General features: G+C 44.4%; 1 protein-coding gene across 1 annotated transcript in view; it reads left to right on the top strand.

Annotated features, from left to right (window-relative positions):
* The window catches only part of SCNN1G (sodium channel epithelial 1 subunit gamma), a 61119-nt gene that overhangs the window by 26403 nt on the left and 12224 nt on the right, over positions 1-22492 (top strand). The window contains exons 3-10 of the mRNA XM_086940445.1: positions 2727-3066; positions 4864-5060; positions 5793-5896; positions 8976-9139; positions 10956-11054; positions 17644-17761; positions 18047-18125; positions 19615-19672. Coding sequence (XP_086796571.1) covers positions 2727-3066; positions 4864-5060; positions 5793-5896; positions 8976-9139; positions 10956-11054; positions 17644-17761; positions 18047-18125; positions 19615-19672 — 1159 coding nt within the window. The remainder of the gene's footprint in view (positions 1-2726; positions 3067-4863; positions 5061-5792; positions 5897-8975; positions 9140-10955; positions 11055-17643; positions 17762-18046; positions 18126-19614; positions 19673-22492) is intronic.

The following is a 22492-nucleotide window of genomic DNA, read 5'->3' as shown; positions in this document are numbered from 1 at the left end:
CTTTTTGTGACAGGGTATTGAAAGCGTGCACTGATGGATGGTTATTGTTATCTCTTTCCTTGGTGGTTAACTCGTGTGTTTGTGGTGATGTCCGCATTCTCCTTATGGTAATTTTCAATCTTCTTAATTTTTTAGGTCAATTCATTAGAGATTGCGTCACAGGCGTCTTTTGATTGTGGTGTTTCTGTGTTTTAGCACTTTTTATTTGAATTTTATGACATTCATTAGAAGGGAAGTCTGCTTCAATTCTGCACATGGACTAGTGGTTGCCTTTCGTGGTTCTGATAGTTCTTTTGTAGCCTCTATTATAGTGGTGTGGTGTGCATTTGTCTGTTCCATCTCCTGATTTTCTCCATTTACATTGTAGAATGTAGAATTGTGTTTTTATTCTTTTGATGTTGTCTTTATGCCATGTGTTGTCTTTTTAGGGTCAACCTTCGATGTAATTTTAGTTGGTATCTGTTTGTCCAGTGCAGCAGAAATCCAGTTGTAGAAGGTGTGTATGTCTTTCGGCTGCATGTTTATTAGGATGCTTTTAAGGTGTGTGTTGATTTGGTGGATGTCTAGTTTTTTCCATTGTCTATATGAGCATTTGTTGTTGGTTTTTAGCGTCTTTGAGGTTTTGTCATTAATAGGTGTATTGATCTTGAAAATAATTATGTTATGGTCACCCCCAGTTTACGGGGGGAGATTTCTGTAACTTTGGCTTATCTGAAGGGTGCAGATATGACATCCAAAGGTGTCCCATGTAGTTGGTTGGGCCAGAAAGATTTTGTTGGAGGTTGAAGGCTTTGGGGTTGGTAGTGATAGCTGTGGTTGTAGCTAGACCAATGTTGAGGTCTCCTTGGAAGGTTTGGGTGGCCCATATGGGTGTTGGTGCTGTCTCAAGTAAGGCATTGTCAAAGTTGCTCCATGATGGTGTATATATTAAGAAGAAGAAGTAGGTTATAGTTGGAATGGGGTGACATCTTATCACCAAGGATTCACAGCCATCCATGGTAAGGTTTTCAGTTGTTGTTGTTTGTAATGCTATTTTATGGATGACAGCCAGGCCCCCTCCTGACATTCTGCTTGTTATTTATTCAAGTTGTGGTTTTTAAGTTGTATTGTTTGTGATAGGTTGTGTGGTGTTGCAGCTGTAGCTGCTTTTGTTTTTTTTTGAAAAAGTCAAATTATTGATGAGGAGATTTGTTTAGTAGTTAAAGTCACTCAGTGATTGTATATGAGGGCTGTGTATTTGGTATAGGCAGAGTTTAGGAAGTAGTAATTGATAAAGATTTTGTAAGTGAGTGGTTACTTACTTAAAACTCTTATGGTGGAGATGCAGAGTTTCTGGCCCTAGGCTCTTTCCAGGTCCAAGGAGAAAACACCCTTAACCTGCAGTTCTTTACCTGGACACCCTGAGCCCTAGGGTCAAATAGATCCAGTAATCAGGTGACCTTGGGCCAATGGGAACTCTAACCCTAACAAATCAGAACTGTAAACCTGTATCCTATAGCCAATAAGAACCTTAGCCCTATCAACCAATCGGTGACCAAGCACTAATTCCTAGGTCCACTAAGAACTATAGCAACTAATCAGAATCCAAACCCTAAGCCCAGTGAGAAGCCTAGCACAAGGGGTGAATTAGAAACCAGATGCAGGGGTCTATAAAAATCATTGGTCTACAAATCATCTTACCTGAACCTTAAAGGGCTAGGTAAGGTGGGAGGGAGGTGTGCTTTGCACCCAGGTCCAATCATTCATGCACTTCGAAAAACAAGCTCCTTCAACCCTAAAACGAGTTGCTACACCCACGGCTAAACACAATTTTGTCAACAGAAAGCAGATTACAACATTCTCCACACACTAAAGCTAGGGATTGCATTCAGTTCATGTGTCCTATTTACTTAATTTCATGTTTGGAGGGTCACATTTACCCTTTAGTAACCTTAACACAGTATGTGAAAAAGGGAAGAATGGTAAACATTTGTGTGCTCACAAAAACAGCTCATTTAAAGTGAAATTGTTCAGCAGAAGCTATCTGCTCTTACCAACTAATCACTCTGGACTTTCTGTCTGGGCTGCACAAGGCTTAGAGTAGCTGGGTGGACTCCAAATGGAGATTGCTACCTTGGTGTCTCTTCCCCAAACTTCAGGGGATGTGCAGTGGGAGAGTGTAGGCCTGCTTGTGTGACCCTAAAAGCAGGCACAATCACTAGGGCTGATTCAGATATGTGTTGAGGGGCAAGGGGCTACTGCTTCAGCTCACAAACTCCTTGGTTACAGACTGGCCCAATACACACTTTCCAGTTCCTTTTTAAAATATGCTGGTATGGCCCACTTTAAACCACTAAACAATGCTTTCATGCACTTGCAAAACTTGCTCTTTCACCCACAAAACGAGTTTCTCAACTAACTGCCAACCACAATTTTACCCACAGAAAGCTAATTAAAACACTATCAACACAGGCATGGAGTGCTACATGTATTACATACCTCTATAGTTTGAGTACCATAGATACACTCGGGTCTGTATTCTAAATTCATCTGTATTGTGAGTGCTGCTGTAGTTATCGGATGGTTCAGTCTTCGCCTGTGCTTTAGTTATTGCATGCCTCTGGAGTCAGACAGCTGTAATTATTGTACACCTCTGATTTTTAACCTTTGAGAGCATACGACTTGTCTGTTTGTGTTGCATGTTGCCTTGGCACCCATAAGTGATGGCCTGTGACTTGATTCTGTAGGTACAGTGAAGTAAAACCATACTTGACCAATCTGCAAGAGAAAACTATCGAGAACTTGAAGGATTTGTATGGATACCCAGATTCCCTCCTCCGCATGCGACGTGACACGGATGCCCCGCTTAACCGTGCGAACGATGACGACCCTAAAGGATTTCTCCAGAAAATTCAATTAGTGAGAATTGAAGACATAAAGGGTGAAGAGATTCTTGTGTCAGACATTCCAAGTGGAAGGAAGCGTAGAATGAAGTCACGCATGGTGGATGGGGAGCGCGCAGCTGCGCCCGGCGAGCGCGCAGCTGTGCCCGAGCCAGCACCCAAGAAAACTGTTGGGTTCCAACTGGTGAGTGCAAAAGAATTAACAAGGCAATCATCTACTCAGCAAGAATGACCTTGGGTGACATAACTTCATCCATTTCCCAAAGCAATGCTTGTAACACAACTATAGCCACCCCATACAAACACATACACCACAATAGTCTACAGCCCAATACCACAATGCCATTCTCCCTTTCAAGCGCAACGGTCACATTCTACAGCTCTCTCACTACACAGCTATCACCCTGAAAACTAAAAATCTCAACACAATCATTGGCAACCACTCCTTCAAACCCAACCAGAGCAATCTTGGGGTGCAATGCCCTGACTTATACTAGCACCATCCACCTCCCCAAAGGCTACCATTTCAATCCCACAACACGTCCTGGGCAACAAATATGTGCCTTCCCCTTCAAGAGGCAATCCAGTTTGGAGAAAAAAGCATTCCTCTCTAACCAGTCTTGCATCCCTGGCAATCCACAACAGACCTTCTAGAATGTCGCTTTGTTTGATGATGACTGCTGGGGTTTTTCAGATCTCTTGCAACATCACTCCCCATATGGCCCCTTCAAAACTCAATCACCCCAATCCAATGCAGAACACGTATTTAAACAAGCTTTTAGTTATAATGCTGCCACCAAAACTGCCTGCTCACATGCCACAATCAGCAAGAAAACCTTCCACAGACAAGTAAACTAGGACCTCACATGCTTCTCAAAGTTGTTATAGCTTAACACTGCAATGGACTATCCCTCAGATCAAGTGGGGGGATGGGAGGTGCGATCTGTCCCGGGTGGCACAAGTTTTGGGGGCGGCGGCCGACCCCCGCTCTTCCATGCGGCTGCCGCGGGCGGCAAAGGGAGGGACCAACACGGGCAGCAAAAGCAAAGTGGCTAGCTATATCACTGCTCGGTGAGATCCCCAGACTTTAGCTGATGAATCCACAAATCCCACATTTTGTAAAGTTTTGTGCGATACTCTAGCCGACTGCAGCCTTTAGGCTTCTCCCAGAGGGCCAACTTAAATCTTCAGGTTTAATCAACAGCCAAGTGCTTTTCTGGAGTTCTTAAAGTTTTAGCCGGATCGCTGACAGAATATCGAAAGCAGAAATATTGTGTGGACATATTATCCTGTCAAAAATACTGAGCACCAAAATATCTAGAAGGTAAGTGAAAATAGATAATTATAGATTTACTATTTTTAACCTCACATCTATGTACCTTGAAGATATATACATCGTCAAGGTACATATATTAAGAGTTATATATAGTAAAGTTTGCTTACCAATAGAAACTTACCATCATGATATTGGTGTCTTCGATATTCTTGACACAATATTTTGTTTCAGGATATTTTTGTTTCGATATTCTGTCTAAATACTGTTTTAGCCATGTATAGCTATTCCTCAGCAGGACACTTTACCACTAATTGTTCACCAACACATAAATGAGGCACCTATTGGCACACATATGTAGAGATTTTCATGCCCAGGGCTCATTGAGTAAAAACTGATAAATGCACTTTCCCCATTATAAATTTATTTAGGGATATGTAGTTCTTTGCTGTTTGACCTGGATGGGCTTTGATGGTTCAGTACATAGATACAGAGTGGTCACATGTTCTATTATTTCGTTCATGGGATTCCTCCAGGAATACACAGTCTTTCTGCTCTAGTACTTGATGGCTTGGCATCCAGGCATTGATCTGGTATATAGAACATTTCCCCTTTAGGATAATACAATATCACACAATTTAGTCTTTCGGCAAGAGCCAAGATGGGATGTATTGCTAAGTCGATTTTGTTTTTGTTTATCTGAATTAGTGTAATCAGTTCAACAAAACGGACTGTACCACCTACACCTTCAGCTCGGGTGTGAATGCCATCCAGCAGTGGTACTATCTCCACTACACAAACTTGATGGCTCAGGTTCCAATGGAGAAAAAGATTGAGATGGGCTACACCCCGGACGAGTTAATTGTTACCTGCTTCTTCAATGGGATGTCCTGCAGCAATTCCAGGTGAGAAGCCGGGCACGCTACCCCTTGATCCTTGCTCCATCAGCTCATAGTAGAGCCCCACGCTGATTGCTTCCCAGTGCTGAGCACACACATGGGGCCCGATTCACAGAACTAACTTAAGACAAAATCCTAAACGTACTACTTTTGGTATTCACAGAAGTTAGGGCCCGATTCACAGAACTAACTTAAGACAAAATCCTAAACTTACTACTTTTGGTATTCACAGAAGTTAGGATTTTGCCTTAAGTTTGTCTTAAGACAAATTTAAGACAGACTTAAGACAGTCTTAAGACAAAATTCTGTCTTAAGTCTGTCTTAAGTTTGTCTTAAGACAAACTTAAGACAAAATACTAACTTCTGTGAATACCATAAGTAGTAAGTTTAGGATTTTGTCTTAAGTTAGTTCTGTGAATCGGGCCCATGGACTCTTACTTAAAGCTACTTGGGCAGGGAGAAAGACTACCAGGCCTTTGGGTGGCATGGAGAGCACTCACAATCCCATTGGATGAGTGGTAGCGCTATAGGCTGCAGAGAACAGAGAGGGAGAGAAGCCCTTGCATCAACAGAGATGACAGAAGGAAGCACCAACAGCCCATTGGATGGTGGTGAGCGGCACACCCTCACAGCAACATGGACAGTGGGGTTGCACTCATGATGGCAGGAGACAGAGGGCAGTAAAACGCTTTGACCATGAGATGGGGAATCAATGAGCTACCTCTTATTTTCTTTCAGAAACTTCAAGCTCTTCCATCACCCACAATATGGAAATTGTTACACCTTCAACAGCGGTGAGGATGGGACCATAATGAGTACGTCTACCGGCGGCAGCACCTACGGTGAGGGCCCTCTCCATAAACATTAATTTTCACTAAAGATGACACCTTGTAGGGGATCTTTAACTCTGTATCGTATGCTAAAATGACCTTTTTTATGCGGCTCTCACTTTTTTCTTGTCTCTAGCGTGAATCTAATCTTACCTACACATCCACCAATATGCTTCCCCGGGGGCCACCTTCTTGTTTCTCCTCCCCACAGCCTGATTTCCACCCTGAAGGCCTGGAAAAACACTGAAAAGTCACTTCTGTATTGACAATGAACATGATCTTTGTACCCGCTGTTGCGTCACCCCCCCCCCCCCCCCTCAATCCCTCCTTACCTCTTCCATGGAGCACTCTTGTTACATCACACACTAACACAACATGTAGAAGAACCTACACTTTTACTATTTTCTCTGCACCAAGTGCTCACCTCCTCTCTACTTTAAATTCCTTCTCCTCGCCAGACTCTATCCTACAAAACCGATTATCCCCGTAGACCCGTCTCCACATCACAGTGTGGGTAGATGATCTATTCCCACTGTGCTGTAGCCGCCTGACTATCAAGTGCAAACCTGCCAACAACTACGCCCGAGTGTACACGCCCATTCCCACCCAGTAGTGGAGTACTAAGGGGAACGTGCTATAAAACATCCTCTACAAACACCTGGGGACATATTTAAAAGGCCCTAATGCCACCGGAGCGTGACTTTTTTTGACATTCCGCTGGCGTTGCTCCCTACCCTATATTTACAAGGTGGCGTTAAACCACTTAACGTGACTTAACACCGCCTCGTAAATATGCCCCTTTCAGCAGCAATCCCCTTTGGCAAAGGGGCGCGCAATGGGTGTTGCTCTGGGCGTTCCGCCACAACACCCATTGCTTTTTGATGCTGCCCTATAGTTACAAGGTTGGGGCAGCGCCAAAAGCCAAGGCAAAGTAAAACCTGGTCATAGGATGGTAATACGAGAAAAATACATTTTTTCCTCGTATTTTGCTCTTTCTATGTGTGCTACATCAAATCACCATTATTGATTATTTATGTGCAGGAAGGTGTGCCTTCCTGCACATAAACAATCGCCCCTGCAGCGCAGGCACCCTTGCAACATGGCGCAAGAGTGTCTACACTAGCGCTAGGCAGCTTTTTTAGCGCCAGTGTTAGGGGAAACACAGGGCGGCACTGTATTTTTGTAAATACGGCTCTTCCCTGCGTTTAGAAAATGTCGGAGTTTGCATTTGCAATTTTGGCGTCACACCGCACTCCAACATTTTCTTGTACATATCCCCATTGGTGTCAAATTAAGCGGCAACAAGTACACGCCGCTCCCTACAAAATCTTCTACATGCAGCAACGACTACCTCGACTCGGTCTCTGGTAAGGAGGATACAGGACTCAATTCTACAAAGGGTGGTAAGGGAGCCTGACTACTTATAGTAATTTATAAGATCTCAACATTTTTGAAAATGAATCTTCATGCTTGGTAGATGTTTTGACAGCCTATACATTTCTGTCTATTGGTCGATCCTAACACACATCACTTCTAGTGTAGGCTTCTCTGAATCCATCCCTACTTATGACACCTCATCGCCTGCCCCTACTCCATCTCAGCAGACCGTCTTGCAATGCAGAACAGGATGCAAGAAGTCAACTCTGGAAAGTTTAGAATCTTTGTTCAAGTCACAATACATGCAGAATCAGAGGTGTAGCAACCAGTGGTGCAGCTGGTGCAGTGGCACCAGGGCACAGAGTTGAGAGGGGGGCCCAGTACCAGATGCACTTGTTTTAGAGGTTGCCCTTTCAGAATTTTTCAAACACAGAGCGTGGTTGGGGCCCAACTTTATGTTTAAGCTTTGGGAAGGGTGCAAGGGATTTGAGTACGGCTTGAGTAGAAGATAAGTGAGAAATGGAGGAGAGGAAAGAGAAGAGAAAATGAGGAGCAAAGAAGAAAGAGAGAAAATGACAGAATGGGAGGAGTTAAGAACCAGACAGCAAGAGAAAAGAGGCAACAACAATCAAAAAGGACAAGGGAAGAGGAAATGAATAGGGACAGAAGAAAGATATCAGGAAGGGAGAAAGGAAGTATTGAAGAGTGAGAGACAGAATAGAAGGAAGAAAACAAGAGGAAAAGGATAGTGAGGAGGAGATGAAAGGGAGGAAGAAGATGAGAGAGAGGGACTGATATTTCCTCTGAAAGGCAGGTAGAATGGGGTACTTGGAGACTCATAAACAGGTTGTAGCATCATTAGTGCAGAAACCGAGGCCCTGGGGTGTGATTGGCCCACTGCACCCCAATGATATATCTTTATTGTAGTACTGACAGGGGGTCTTTTTCTCTGCTAGCAGCAGGGCACATGTCACCCAGGCTGCTCCACGTACTCAGTGGTATAGTCTGGAACTCCATTTAACTGTTTTATAACTTCCTAAGACTGTCACGGTGTAAAAGGTCCTGTCCTTTTGCATAAATGTGGGCGTCACGCCCTGTACCCCTCTGGAAATGGGCATTGATGAATTAGTCAACTTAAACATGAGTGCATGGCATGTTTTGGGGGTCATCCGGGAGGAGAAGGCAAACTATTCACAGACACCAGGAAGAAATCCTGGAAACATCACTTCTCACCAACTTATGGAAGGCATTTAGCAATAAGAAAGCAGAATTGTCGTAAAATATCTCCTAAACCCAAAAGCAAGAAAGATCACCGCTTTTTCTGTTTCCATCAACATTCGCTGAGTTGGAATCCAAAGGCGGCTTGAAGCCGAAACATATCTGTTGCAGAAAGCTTTAGGGTCTCACTTAGACCTTGGCGGATGGGTTACTCCATCACAAACATGATGGATAGCCCATATGACGTATTACAAGTGCATTATATCCTATGGCACTTGTATTGCAGCGTATAGAATATTCATCAGGTGCATTACGGAGTATAGCACCCGCCAAGATCTAAAACAGACTCTTAGTGCTTTTTTCTTCCTCTGCCTGGACTTATATTGAGTGAAAAGCCGGACCTATGGTGGACAAAGTTATGTTTCCACCTATAGATTTGAACTCTGTTCTGTTCTCTCTTGTGATCTCTGTTCTGTTCTCTCTTGCACTGTTGCAGGCTTGCAGGTCATCCTCCACATTGACGAGGCAGAGTACAACCCCTTTCTATCCATATCCGCCGGGGCCAAAATCCTGGTGCACGATCAAAGTGACTACCCGTTTGTGGAAGATGTTGGGACCGACATTGAAACGGCCATGGAAACCTCCATTGGGCTCCAGTTGGTGAGTTACCCCTCTCCAGAGAGCTGCAATTTCAATAAACAGCTAGAAAACTGCATGCGTAGAATCTCGAATATCTTCATTCTTGGTACCCACATGGCCAAGAACTTGCCAGGTCCAGGGGCACTTCCAAGTGTTATGCCGGGTGGGGGGGCTTTTCTTAGGATTGCACCAGCCTCCTCAAAGATCAGCCCAACACACAACCAAATCTTTCTAAGCCTGAGGGAGAGAGTCCTTGATTGACAGGATCGGCACAGGTCTCAAGCGCGAATGATGCTAGTGATTTCCATTTGATTATCGCTTCCTACACAAATGGAAGAGTAAGATAAAGTTGATAACTTCCTGTTGTGTTTTACCACATACACAGATGCATTCTGGGATCCTGGTCTCCCTGAAGGTTCTTTACCAACTTTGGGAGTGTGTGGGCTTCCCTGACTGGCCAGGCAGAATTTACATCTTCTTCTCTTTTGGCAATAGGATGCTTCAAATGTTTCTAAGGTGCGCCAACATTTGATCACAAATGTGGTATTACTAGCTGTAGTTAAACTAAAGCCTGGTCACAATTCAAATAAACAAAATCTAAAAACACATCTTGGTATATTTATTTACATTTGTCTGATTTTTTACAAGAGGGGTTGAGTTTCAGGCTGGCTAGCAATATTGCTTCTTTTTGTATTGGCAGCCAATTTATCAGGCATTAATTAAACTACTCCAAATATTCCTTTTGCTGGAGAAGATTAGTAAGCCTGGGCAAATCACTACGCTTCGCTCACATAGTTTGCGAAGTTTGCGCTACTTCGCACTACGCAAATTGCACATATCACAGTTCAAACACACGTAGCATAGTGCAGCGGTAATTTTTTGCTTGCTCGCGGTCCTCAATGTCAAGTTAGCGACCTGGAGCAAGCAAAATTCCATCCTAGCGAGACTTTTTCCTCGTTCGCAATCAGTAACATCACGTTGCCGATCGCGAGCGTGGAAAATAAACCTCCCGGCGAGCTTCTCAACGTGGGAAGGTCAGGTTTCTCATTGCGAGTGGTCGCGTATCCTCACGACCGTTCGCGATGAGAAACTACCAGTCCGCGTTGAGAAAGCTGCCGCTCGAATAGAAATCTACTCGAGGGGCAGAAAACAACCGCTTGCACTGTTCAAGATGCAGTTTGTACAAATTGCACAGTGCGGACAAGCATCCAGCACTGTGCAATCGATGCGAACAGCATTTTGCACAGTGCTGTACGCAGTTTGCATAGCTACGCATAGCTCGCATAGTGCGAAGTGCACTTCGCGTAGCTACATGTAGCGCTACTTCGCAAACTACGTCAAGGGTTAAAGATTAGCACACATATTGTGCAAATGAGTTAAAATGTGGACAAAAAATTGGCATTGATAGTGCAATATTTAGACTGATTGATATGAGCCTCCACTTCCCTAAAATAAGAGTCGCCATACATAGGCCCCAATTTGCCAGTGCTTAGAAATTGAGGTCCTTGTCTACAAAGAATGAACGCAGCGTGGTGCCGAAAGTCATTTGGTTGCGCCACGCTGCGTTAAGTCCGAAGCATAGGGATGTGTCATATACACATAGATATGATGGATGTCTTTGCTCTCCCCTGCTCTGGTGCACAACTAGCTGCCATGTGCTGATGCAGACACCCTTGCACCATGGTGCAAGGATGCCTGCGTCATGGGGATGATGGTTTATGTGCAGGAAGGTGTCCAGGATAGCTTGCAGGAATGCCAACAGTAAGCAGAATTGAGATTCATTGCTCCTAAGAAGACATTTTAATGGTCACTGTGTGCTTGTCTTTCTGTGTCTTAGACGGAATCCTCCAAGCTGAGTAGCCCCTACAGCGACTGCACGCTTGACGGGTCTGACATCCCAGTGAACAACATCTACAACAAGAACTACTCCTACCAGGTACATAATTCTGTTGATCATAAGGTTAGATTTAGATGCAAGCAGAGGTCAGTGGGTATCCACTTCTATGTCTTACACCTTTTACAAACCTTGTTGCCTCTGGCCAATGGTTTCCTTCAATGGACTTATGCTTGAGCTATGGGACCATGCTGAAGGCTTATCTGTTTTATTTGGCTTACTGGTGAAGTAGTGTCAGGAACGTTTGAGCCATGTTTTGAATATCCAGACATGGTAATGTCATATATTTTTCAATAAAACACTTAACATTGAGGGTTGAATGTTTCTAAGCTCTGTAATAATAAAAGGTGTTACTGTTAGCAAGTGGTACCAACCTCAGAAGGATGAAAGGCTGAGTCGACCTTGCTGCGGTTGGAACTCTTGACCAGCAGGTCATCCAAAGATGTCAACAGCAAATGCGTATTTCATTGAGCCCTCTGGCTAGCTATTCCGGGGCTGGACTTCCAATTGTGGTCTGCTCAAGGAACATTAAATCTAAAGTCTCTGTGCTTGACCTTACCATCCCCCAACATGGTCATCTCAAAGAGGAATTTCTAAGTCAGTCTGTGGCCATGGTCTCTCCAAGGATAACAAAGTTGTACAAGCAGATACCTTTGACTCACTTGGTCTCCATGGTCTATCACCCCACTAGCAGTAATTACAAAGGGCCCGATTCACAGAACTAACTTAAGACAAAATCCTAAACTTACTACTTTTGGTATTCACAGAAGTTACAAAATCCTAACTTAAGTCTGTCTTAAGTCTGACTTAAGACAAACTTAAGACAAAATCCTAACTTCTGTGAATACCAAAAGTAGTAAGTTTAGGATTTTGTCTTAAGTTTGTTCTGTGAATTGGCCCCAAAGAATATTTACCACCATGCGTCTATGCTCCCTTCAGCTTCAAACAGATTATTTTACGGATAAATAACTAAGACACATTGTGCCCGTGGACTTTATTCAGTCGATTTGAGAAGTATCTCCCAAATGACATTGTGTTGGTGGTCTAGAAGTGGTCTCCTTTAGAAGAATTTTCCATGGGATAATTGTTTTACAGTCTCAGCGCCACCATGCATGATTATCTTAAGTAGAAAGTGTCCAGTCGTAAGATAACAGAGATCTTACCGCCCTCAGATATGATCGCTTTAGATCTAAATCCCCAGTTACATGGTCTCATAATTCCCGAACTCGGACGGTCCAGTCACACAGTTGGACACACACTTACTGCTAAGTTTCTTCTTAGCAAGAGAACTTTTTAAAATTTATTTCAGAACACAAATCCATCCCTTTTTCCACATTTGATCAATTATAATAGACCAACACAACACGGCCAGTATTGGCACAATCGTTGTACAGCAATTCTCTAAAGAACATCAACAGTTTAAACGCTAGCACACCTTACTCACCCACCCCGGCTACCCTCAGGACTGCTTCAGACCCCCTGGGATATTGCACCATAGATTTGGAAATTTGGCAGTGAAAAGAAAGCCATTTTGCGCCACAAAAATGGAAATTTTAGGGCAGAATTGCAGCACTTTACTTTACCCGTAATCATTCCTTCTCAGCTTTAAATCAATGGAAACTAGTAGCAGACTGTTCATACCACGAAGATCCATCTTAGATCCTGGCGGGCTCTGGCTACATCCACGCTGAACAGGATTTCTCTTTCTCTGGCTTTTCTCTACAGTGCCAAGAAGTCCTCGGACATTACATTTCCATGCTTTACAGTGCCGTAGTGTACACTTTTACACCTCTAATCTACTTTCAAATTCCTCGTATGCATCCTGTTCACACTTCTATTATAACTCTTACGAGTTTAAAAAATACATTGGAAGTAGGGGAAGACAGGATGTTAGATGGACCTTTAAAGTGGGCTGGCATCAGTCAGTTTTCTGTGTACTTGCCAGGGAAGCTGCCTTCATGAGGAAGACCTGCAGAGACTTTAATGGTGGCCATATCTGTTCTCACTTTTGAACACTCGCTGTCTGTCCTGTTATTGGCTCCAGACCAAAGAGGGGGTGCCTTCTGACCCCTGCTTGAGGGAGGGAATGCCTCCATGGAGGAGGGCTTGGTGTGAGGGTGGGCAGTGAGGCAGCCTTCAGAGGCTTAGGGGGTCATAGCTGTTCTGTGCACAACTACCAAATGCCTTGGCACCTTCAGCCCTCCCTAATGTTTCCGTCATGCTGTGACTTGTAGGTTTGCAAAGTGGTGTTGGCTGAATCTGCAATGCAAGCCAAAAGGGTCAGATTTTATTCGAGCCACGCGACAGCTTTGCAAAGAAATACCTGAAGCACACCCCCACTGCCAGTTCATCATCTCACGGCGGTGTGCATGAAAGAAAACCAAAGCCCACAGCCTTATAATGTACCAGCCCAAGGTCAAACTGTGAGAATGTTAGAGCTGGGAGTTATTATCTTTAAATTCCAGAGTAGCATAAGAACCCACCTATCTACCGTGGCCTCTCTTTGAGAACACTTGACTAGCAAGCTTTTTACCACACCCAGCTTTCCACCACTGAGTAGGGTGTTTAAAAGAGAGGCTTCAAACAGATGCTGTCATTCAATCAATCAATCAGGGTTGGTAAAGCACAACTACTCACCTATGAGAGTCTCAAGGCGCTATGGCAAGGCATTAGGAAATGTTTCTTCACCGGCCATAGCTAAAAAATAGTTTTACAAATACAACTTGTGCTGTTCTTGAACGCGAGCTGTGCCTGCTTTTAACAAGTGAACCTGGGTGGCCCGTGCGTAGAAAGCCTCTGATTGTCTACACCAGCCGGAAGAAGGGACTGTGAAGGGCTTATGAGCTCTAATTCTTTTCAGTCTCTTGTTCTCAGGGTAATTCCTCAGAAGCTGGCTAATAATGGTGACAGCAGCGCCGAGACGCCAGCAGACCGTGCCAAGGCAGTAGACAACTATACCAAGCATCTCCCTTTGGCAAGAAACGTGATTTGTTTTTGCAGTTTTATATAGCACGAACTCGACTCGAAGGTATTGGAGCACTTTACATGAGTACCAGTGACGTTGCACAAGGACATATTCATTTTTGTTAGGCACAGGGAGATTAAGTGATTTGCGGAGAATCACAGGATGTTGAGCCAATGCCGGGAGTCGAACATGGTTCCCCAGCTCCAAAGTCGGCTGCTCTTATGCCATGTTACTCAGTTTCATACAGTATCAATTGAATTAAAGTCAATTTCCTGGAAATGGTATGCTCTGGTCATCTTGTGAGCATGGTTTCATCTTGTGTCTGCGTGCAATGCATCCCTTGGTGATAGTGGTACTCACGGCGCTTGCGTGACGCTAAGTGCCGGATGTTTGAAGGGCCACTCTCAAGGAGCTGGGCCATTTGCTTGAAGGCCGAGCGTTTTCTCTGAAGCTAGAATTCTGGCTCCCATTTCATGTGACAGTAGCATTAACAAACTCATCAGTTTTGTGCCAAGTGGGTTTTTTACTTTCAGGCAAGACAGAGGACAAACCACTAGTACGGCTGCACGGCGGCACCTAGTGACGTGTGTGCATACAGCCAATAAGAAGTCACCATTTTTTTGCTGTCTGTTGGGAGACTTCCTTTGCAGCAAAATCTGTAAATCTTGCGTTCTGCGTGCTCTTTTTTTTTGTTGCATTTTTTTATGGGTTACAGCACAAACTCAACCCAAAAGATATTAGAGTGCTTCACATGAGCACCAGTTACGTTACACAAGGACACATTCCTGTTTTTTGTTAGGCACAGGTAGATTAAGTGATTTGCCCAGAATCACAGGATGCAGAGCCGATGCCGAGTCTCAAACCTAGTTCCCCAGCTCCAAAGTTGGCAGCTCTGGTTGTGAGGAGACATCCTCTCTTTATTTGATTTCGCAGTTTTTTTGCGAATCGCGAAATGCTGGATGGTCTGGCTTTATATCCATGTTAATCATCATAATACTTCACAGGATATGTGTGTAAACCATTGCACTCTCCTGCTTACACTGGTTGGTGTTGCTAAACCATCAGCTGTAACAGAAGCCGGATAAAATTCAGCGCCATCTCCTCCATTCAGAATCAACATAATGTCCTTACTTTTAACCACATCCCCTTACCTCTGTTCGTTGCCACACACTCCTCCCAGAGTTCGGAACCTATCAACCTACCGCCATCACAAATCACTGACCCCATAAAAGCAATGTCTAAGGGTTTACAGTGGCCCTTTATGTGGAGGGTCATTCAGCCGTCTAATTGTCTCAGCCAATGGCATAAGGTCCTCTACTAATTTTTCCTCCTGTCAAGTATGTTTACTCAACAATTCTTCAGCCTTGATCCATTCTACCATGCCCTGTGTCCATTCATCAATTTTTGCCAGCCGAACACTAAGCCAGCACATAGCTATTCTCCTCCTCAAGAGGACCATCCCCAGTAATAGACATTTTCTAGCCATCTTCTGCCTTTTCTTCTTGGGCTGCAGGCCCAAAGAAAGGGTAGAATTGTACGCTGCACCACTCCACCTGGGCTCAGTAAGAGCTTAGCCAATGTATCTGAACAGAAACTCTTCACTTCTCTACATTTACAGGTAAGGTGTATGAACTCCTAAACGCTCTGACATTTGGAGGAGTACCCTAGAAAAGTCATGTGGATGTAGATATAGTGAATACGTTTTAATTGAGCATTACTAGATACTTGCCTTAATAGAATACACGGTTAGTCCCAGTCCGCCTCTGTAATGATATCAGACCCAATTTTCTGCCATTTGAGCTGTACTTTCAACCTCCTCAGGGGTCTGTCAGCACGAAGAGTGTTTCATAGGAACATAAACAGATTTCTACAATTCGACAAGGCATGTCATTTGATCATGGTTCAAGTTGCCGTTTAGGCATCCAGAAAAATGGGCCATATCTCTCTAGCTGTACGCACTATTTTCGCGTATTGAAGGAAATGACTGGTCCTATGTTAAAAATCTCTTGTGCATCAATAAAACTCAAAAATTGGGGTACAAGTTTGCAAGTGTCTGACAGCCACCCTTGCCTCCAGCGTTCCACCGAGATACTGCGATCAATTTACACAAAGGGATAAATGCTCCATATCCCCAGAGCTGGTGCGAGCGGGGAATGTGTCTCATGTTTCTTTTCATCGCTTTGTCCCAAACATCACAAACCAGCCTTATGACAAAGAGGAGATGTGGGGACCCCTCTGCCCCACAAGAATGATCTAACGCATGTTACCCATGCGTTCCATGCAGCGGCGCTTTTTCCCAGTTGTCATCTTCTGTCAGCCAATGCACAGCATGTGGTAACTTGGTCGCCTCATAATAGAAGTCCATGTTGGGTATTTCCAGTCCACTAGTAGGGCATTGTTTTTTTAGGGTCATCAGTTTCATTCTGGTTCTTTTCCAGGCACGAGCAACTGAACTAGAAGCAAATCCGATTCCGCAAACACCTTTTGCGTCAACTCAATCCTTGTGCCCTGAATTAATAAGAGAATCTATACAGTCTTGACTGCTACTGAGCAATGTCTGGATTTCCCTCACAGATTCACAGTTCAATTCCTGATTTAAAAGCAGGATGTATTGACCATTCTAAGGTTTCTAGGAGCCTCTTTCACATATTTTTGTAGCCATCCTTTGCCTTCTTGTGCAGAGGTTAATACCCTCAGCAGGTCTGGGTGTTTGTAGTTCCTGTCTCTTATCCATGGTGGAGGCTTAGGTTGGTACTTTTGCTGTGCCTCGTGTGCAGTTCATATCTGTTAATTCTATTTTCAAGTTACTTTCATCCAATATCAAAATAGGCTCTGTAAATAAGGGACAGGGGGTGCTGCAACACCCCAACATAACCATGCTGAAATTCAGACCGTGAAAAAGCAATTCAGATGCCTTTAAGTTTTGTTTTTATTTTGTCACGTTTTCTGTGCGTTCAGAGACAGAGGCACATGTTAGGATGTGTCTTCTCATAAATTCTTGCTTTCTCTTTTAACATAGAAATTGGTCTTTGCTTATATTTCTCTGACTGCAAAGTGGGAGGACTATGTGGCAATCTTGCTGGGGCACAGGAAGTAAAGGCTGCAGGGTGTAAACGTTTTAACACAGCACAATGTAAACATCCGCAAATGAATTGTACAAATATTTCAAAATAGATCAGCCGTTAGGAAAGAACATGTGGAGCACACTTTTTTTGCAATTCTGAATTGTGATAGAAACAATGATTTTACTAGGACCAAAACCAATCACAACACCGTACTTGGAGATGAGCAGATGATAAATATTCGCTGAAACCCAATTTCTATACATTATCATTGGTGCGCTACATCGCTTTATCAGAAACACTGCTTGTCTGTGCAAATTTAGTGGCCATTTCAATGGACAATATGTCTGCAAATGAGTGTCCTACCATAATATGCCTTAGTAACATGTTTGCTACAGCGTGTCCCGAAATGCACCCCTGGTTACATACTGCACCCTTTGCTACTCTCCTCCTGATTGGGCGTGGCTCATTTGCTACATTTGTTCTTTTTGTGATGCTTCGATTTTTTACAAAGTTTATGACTTCAGTGAAGTAGCACCCCTGCCTCCCTGATAATGGTTCCTGCATACTGGTTATCAATGTATTTTTTCTCATTCACTTGCAGATTTGCATTCATTCCTGCTTCCAGGCGGCCATGGTGGAGTCGTGTGGATGTGCCCACTACAGCCAGCCTCTACCCCTAGGGGCAGAGTTCTGTAACTACAACTTGTATCCAAACTGGAGTAAGTTATGCCTTGCATTCCTCTCTGTGTGGCCTCTTGTCTCACCTGGCAGATAATGATGTGTTTTATCTGCAGAATGCTGTAGTTCATGAGTAGGATGCTGTATTGTGACTTATTTTGTGTACATTCTGCAGTTGCACAAACATTTCAAGTATGGTTGCGACACACTGCACTGTGCACCATGCCCACCCTTCCACTATTGTGTGTTTAGTCCCTACACGTGTCCTCTACGTGCTCCTTTTAGCTTGCCTCATTCCTAAGACATGTCCTCTCTCCCTCATGCAGTGTACTGTTACTTAAAGCTCTACAGCGACTTCGTGAAGGAGGACATGGGATGCCATAAGAAGTGCAGAGAGAGCTGCAGGTAAGAGAGGGCAGAGGGTGATCTCTCACCTTACATGCCACCATGGATCCCTCACATCACACGCCACCATGGATCTCTCACCTTACACGCCACCATGGATCCCTCACATCACACGCCACCATGGATCTCTTTTATCACACGCCACCGTGGATCTCTTCCATCACACGCCACTGTGGATCTCTCACATCACACACCACCATGGATCTCTTCCATCACACGCCACCGTGGATCTCTCCCACATCAAACGCCACAGTGGATCTCTTCCATCACACGCCAGTGTGGATCTCTCACATCAAACGCCACAGTGGATCTCTCGCATCACACGCCACCATGGATCTCTCACATCAAACGCCACAGTGTATCTCTCGCATCACATGCCACCGTGGATATCTCACATCACACGCCACCATGGATCTTTTCCATCACACGCCACTGTGGATCTCTTCTATCACACGCCACCGTAGATCGCTCAAATCAAACGCCACCATGAATCTCTTGCATCACACGCCACCATGGATCTCTCACCTCACACGCCACTGTGGATCTCTCACATCAAATGCCACCATGGATCTCTCACCTCACACGCCACTGTGGATTTCTCACATCAAATGCCACCATGGATCTCTCACCTCACACGCCACCATGGACCTCTCACCTCACACACCACCGTGGATCTCCCACATCAAATGCCACCATGGATCTCTTCCATCACACATCACCATGGACCTCTCACCTCACACGCCACCGTGGATCTCTCACTTCACATGCCACCGTGGATCTTGCGTCAAACGCCACTGTGGCTCTCTCACATCACACGCCACTGTGGCTCTCTCACATCACCCACCACCGTGGCTCTCATGTCACACACCACTCTGGATCCCTCACATCACATGCCACTGTGGATCACTCACCTCAAATGCCAACATGGATTTCTCAGATCACATGCCACCATGGACCTCTCACCTCACACGCCACCGTGGATCTCCCACATCACACGCCACATTGGATCTCTCACCTCACATGCCACCGTGGATCTCACATCAAACGCCACTGTGGCCCTCTCACATCACACGCCACTGTGGCCCTCTCACATCACACGCCACTGTGGCCCTCTCACATCACACGCCACAGTGGCTCTCTCACATCACACACCACCGTGGGATCATGTCACACACCACTGTGGATCCCTCACATCACATGCCAACATGGATTTCTCAGATCACATGCCACCATGGACCTCTCACCTCACATACCAACATGGATCTCTCACATCAGATGCCATTGTGGTTCTCTCACATTACACGCCACAATGGATCTCACACATCACACGCCACAGTGGATCTCTCACATCACACGCCACCGTGGAGGTCTCAGATCACACGCCACTGTGGATCTCACATCACACACCACCATGGATCTCACATCACACGTCACCATGACTCAATTCCTTTCCTCTAAAAATGCAATGCTCTTTCTCACTTCTCTGCAGCAATCGAGAGTGGACGTTCACAAGAAGCACAGCACAATGGCCCTCCATCACTTCAGAGGTAAGGAGCTTGCGCTTAAGCCCCTCTAACATTGTATCATTGCTCAGTTTTAGATAACTTCTTTGATAGGATGGCTTTTTGGTTTTCAATCCATGCTTCCTCTTATATCACTCTATAACGGCTTGGCTTTAGAAAACTTGATGCACTCACGCCACTCCATCTTCTTGGCTTCAGATAATCCGCCATTTTTAAATCACTATATATCCTTCACTTTAGATAACTTGTTGTTGTCATTTCATCCTGTCTTCTTGGCTTTATATAATTTACTGCTCTTCCACCACCCTATCTGGGTCACCGCAGAACTAGAGGGGAAATCGAGGAAGTAGTAGGAAATTGTGCTGGGATGAAAAGTCAAACAAAGTAATGTTTAGGATGTACTGCCCCTCCCCCCTCCCTCCTCCCTGAGGTAGAGCTCCCCCATGTGGACAGTCGATGGGGAGCAACCATCAATTTATCACAATGGGGTGGGACCTCACATCTTTGAAGAACGCTCCCACCTGTCCTGCCGGACTGTGGACTGCCCTGTACAGGGTCAGACTGACTCTCTGTTTCCGGTTGTGCCATGTGTAACCAGGTGACTCAGCACAGAGCGCCGTTGTCTGTCTTTTATCTCCACGACGACTGATGTTGTGGAAATGAAAGAGGGTCAATGATGCTCAGTGTGATCTCAGTGGCGCTGCTCTAAAGCCAGAACTGACGGCATGGCCAAATACCTAAAGGAGGCTGGAAATGAGTGGTGGGTGGCCTGCTGTAAAATCAGTCCACTGTAACACAATCGTTCATCTTCACCCTTCTGGTATTGCCATGTATGGACTTGGCTATATTCCATGCTTTAGATAACTTGCTTCTCTCATACCACCTTGGTTTCTTGGCTTTAGATAACACACTGCTCTCACACCACCCCAGGCTATTGATTTTAGATAACTTGTGTCATACCACCACTTCTTCTTTGCTTCAGATAACTCGCTGCTCACACATCACTCTACCCTCTTGACGTCTAGATAACGCGCCGTATTCTCTTCACTTTAGATAACTTGCTGCCTCATACTACCCTAGCTTAGTGGCTTTTTATAACTTGTCCCTCTAATGCCACCCTTGCTTCTTTGCTTCAAGTTACTTCCTGCTCTCACATCACTATCCTTTTGACATCTAGATAACCCGCCGCTCTCATACCACATTATTCTCTTGACTTTTGATAACTTGTTGTCTCATACCACTATAGTGTTGTGGTTCTACAGCACTGGCGGTTGTTACATCATCTTGTATTTGCGCATTTACATAACTGTCTGCTTTAATATCACTGGCTTCTCGGCTTTCAGTAAAAAACAGATCTTCTAAAGTGTTTTAAATTCCTTCGGCTCTCACATTGCTCAGGCAGCACTCTCCCAGAAGCTGTGAAATCATGGATTTGTCAAATTTGCTGCTGTGTCTTGACTCAGTCTGGGTGATCACTCACAGTTTAGTGCAGGTTGCTTTTAGATCACTCTGGCTGCTCCTCATCACTCTGACTACTCGATCTTAAGCCAGTGGCCTCACCTTCTGAGATGGTTCCGGCTACTTTAATACCCCTCTCGCTATTCGTTCTTAGAATTTGCTCGGCGCCCTGACCGCTAACAGACTACTCCCTTCTACAGCACTCTGGCCTCTCTCCTATATCTCTGGCTGCTTGATTTGAATTGTGCATGCCTTTTATAGATCCATTTGCTAAATCTTCGAAACAATGACCGCTTCTTCTGAGATTCCTTTCAACTCGATCTTATAATACCATGACTGTTCTCCATGAATTGCACAAGTGCCAAATCTGTGCTACAACCAGCGGCCCAGCTTTAGCTCACTTTAGGAGCTCATCTTTCCATCACTTAAGCAGTCTATCTTTAGCTCCTATAAGCGGCCCACTTTTATATTACTTTTGCTGCACACTTCGATGCCTTTGGCTGCCCAGGTTTAGATCACCTAGCTGCCCACTTTTAAGTCAGTTTTGATGCTCATTTTTGGATCACTCTAACTGCAACCATCTAAAATACACTAGGTATCCACTTTAGATGACACTACATGCCCACTTTCAACTCACTCTACCTGCCTGCTTTTAGATTATTCTAACACTTAGATCACTGCCTTTCCATTTTGGTTGTATACTTGCCCAATTTTAGATTGCAATGTCTAAACTCTTTTACATCACTCTGGTTGTCCACTTTTATTTTGTCAATTTACTTAATTTTAGATTATAACAGCTAAACACTTTTATCTCACAGTAGCTGCCCATTAGCTAAACAAAACTTCAGATCACTTTAGGTCACTCTGACTGACCATTTATGTCACTAACATTGTCAGCTTGAATTTCACTGTGGCTGTCAACTTTCAGATCTCTTGCTGACTTCATTTAGAGTATCTCTCCCTTAAATCATTCTTGCAAAATTATAGTTCACTCCTCTAAAACATATCTCACAAGTCTTTAAATTCACAATCACTGCCCAACTCAAACAACATTCCTCCATCCTCATGTTTCTCAAGCATTTAAGTGTTGACCCCATGGCAACCATGTCTGAGTTAGGTGCCATGGGGTTCTTACTGACCTGGCTCTCCTCTTACATTATCGTCTGATCCTGTTCTGTGCCCTTGTTCTCCACACTTTTATGCCTGTGGTAATGCACATGAGAATCCATAATGATCTGTTCTCCAACCTAATCTCTCCTTACTTTCAACCACTTGTCTCAGTGAAATGATCTATTTTTCTTGCACTATCTCTTTGGCAATGAAACTCATATATTATTCTCTTTCCTCTCATTCGCAGCCTCACTCCACACAAACTTCACTGACTCC

Source organism: Lissotriton vulgaris, chromosome 10, assembly GCF_964263255.1.
Source record: "Lissotriton vulgaris chromosome 10, aLisVul1.2, whole genome shotgun sequence".
NCBI lineage: Eukaryota > Metazoa > Chordata > Amphibia > Caudata > Salamandridae > Lissotriton > Lissotriton vulgaris.
The sequence above is the reverse complement of the archived record's forward strand: the minus strand, read 5'-3'. Positions and strand labels throughout refer to the sequence as shown.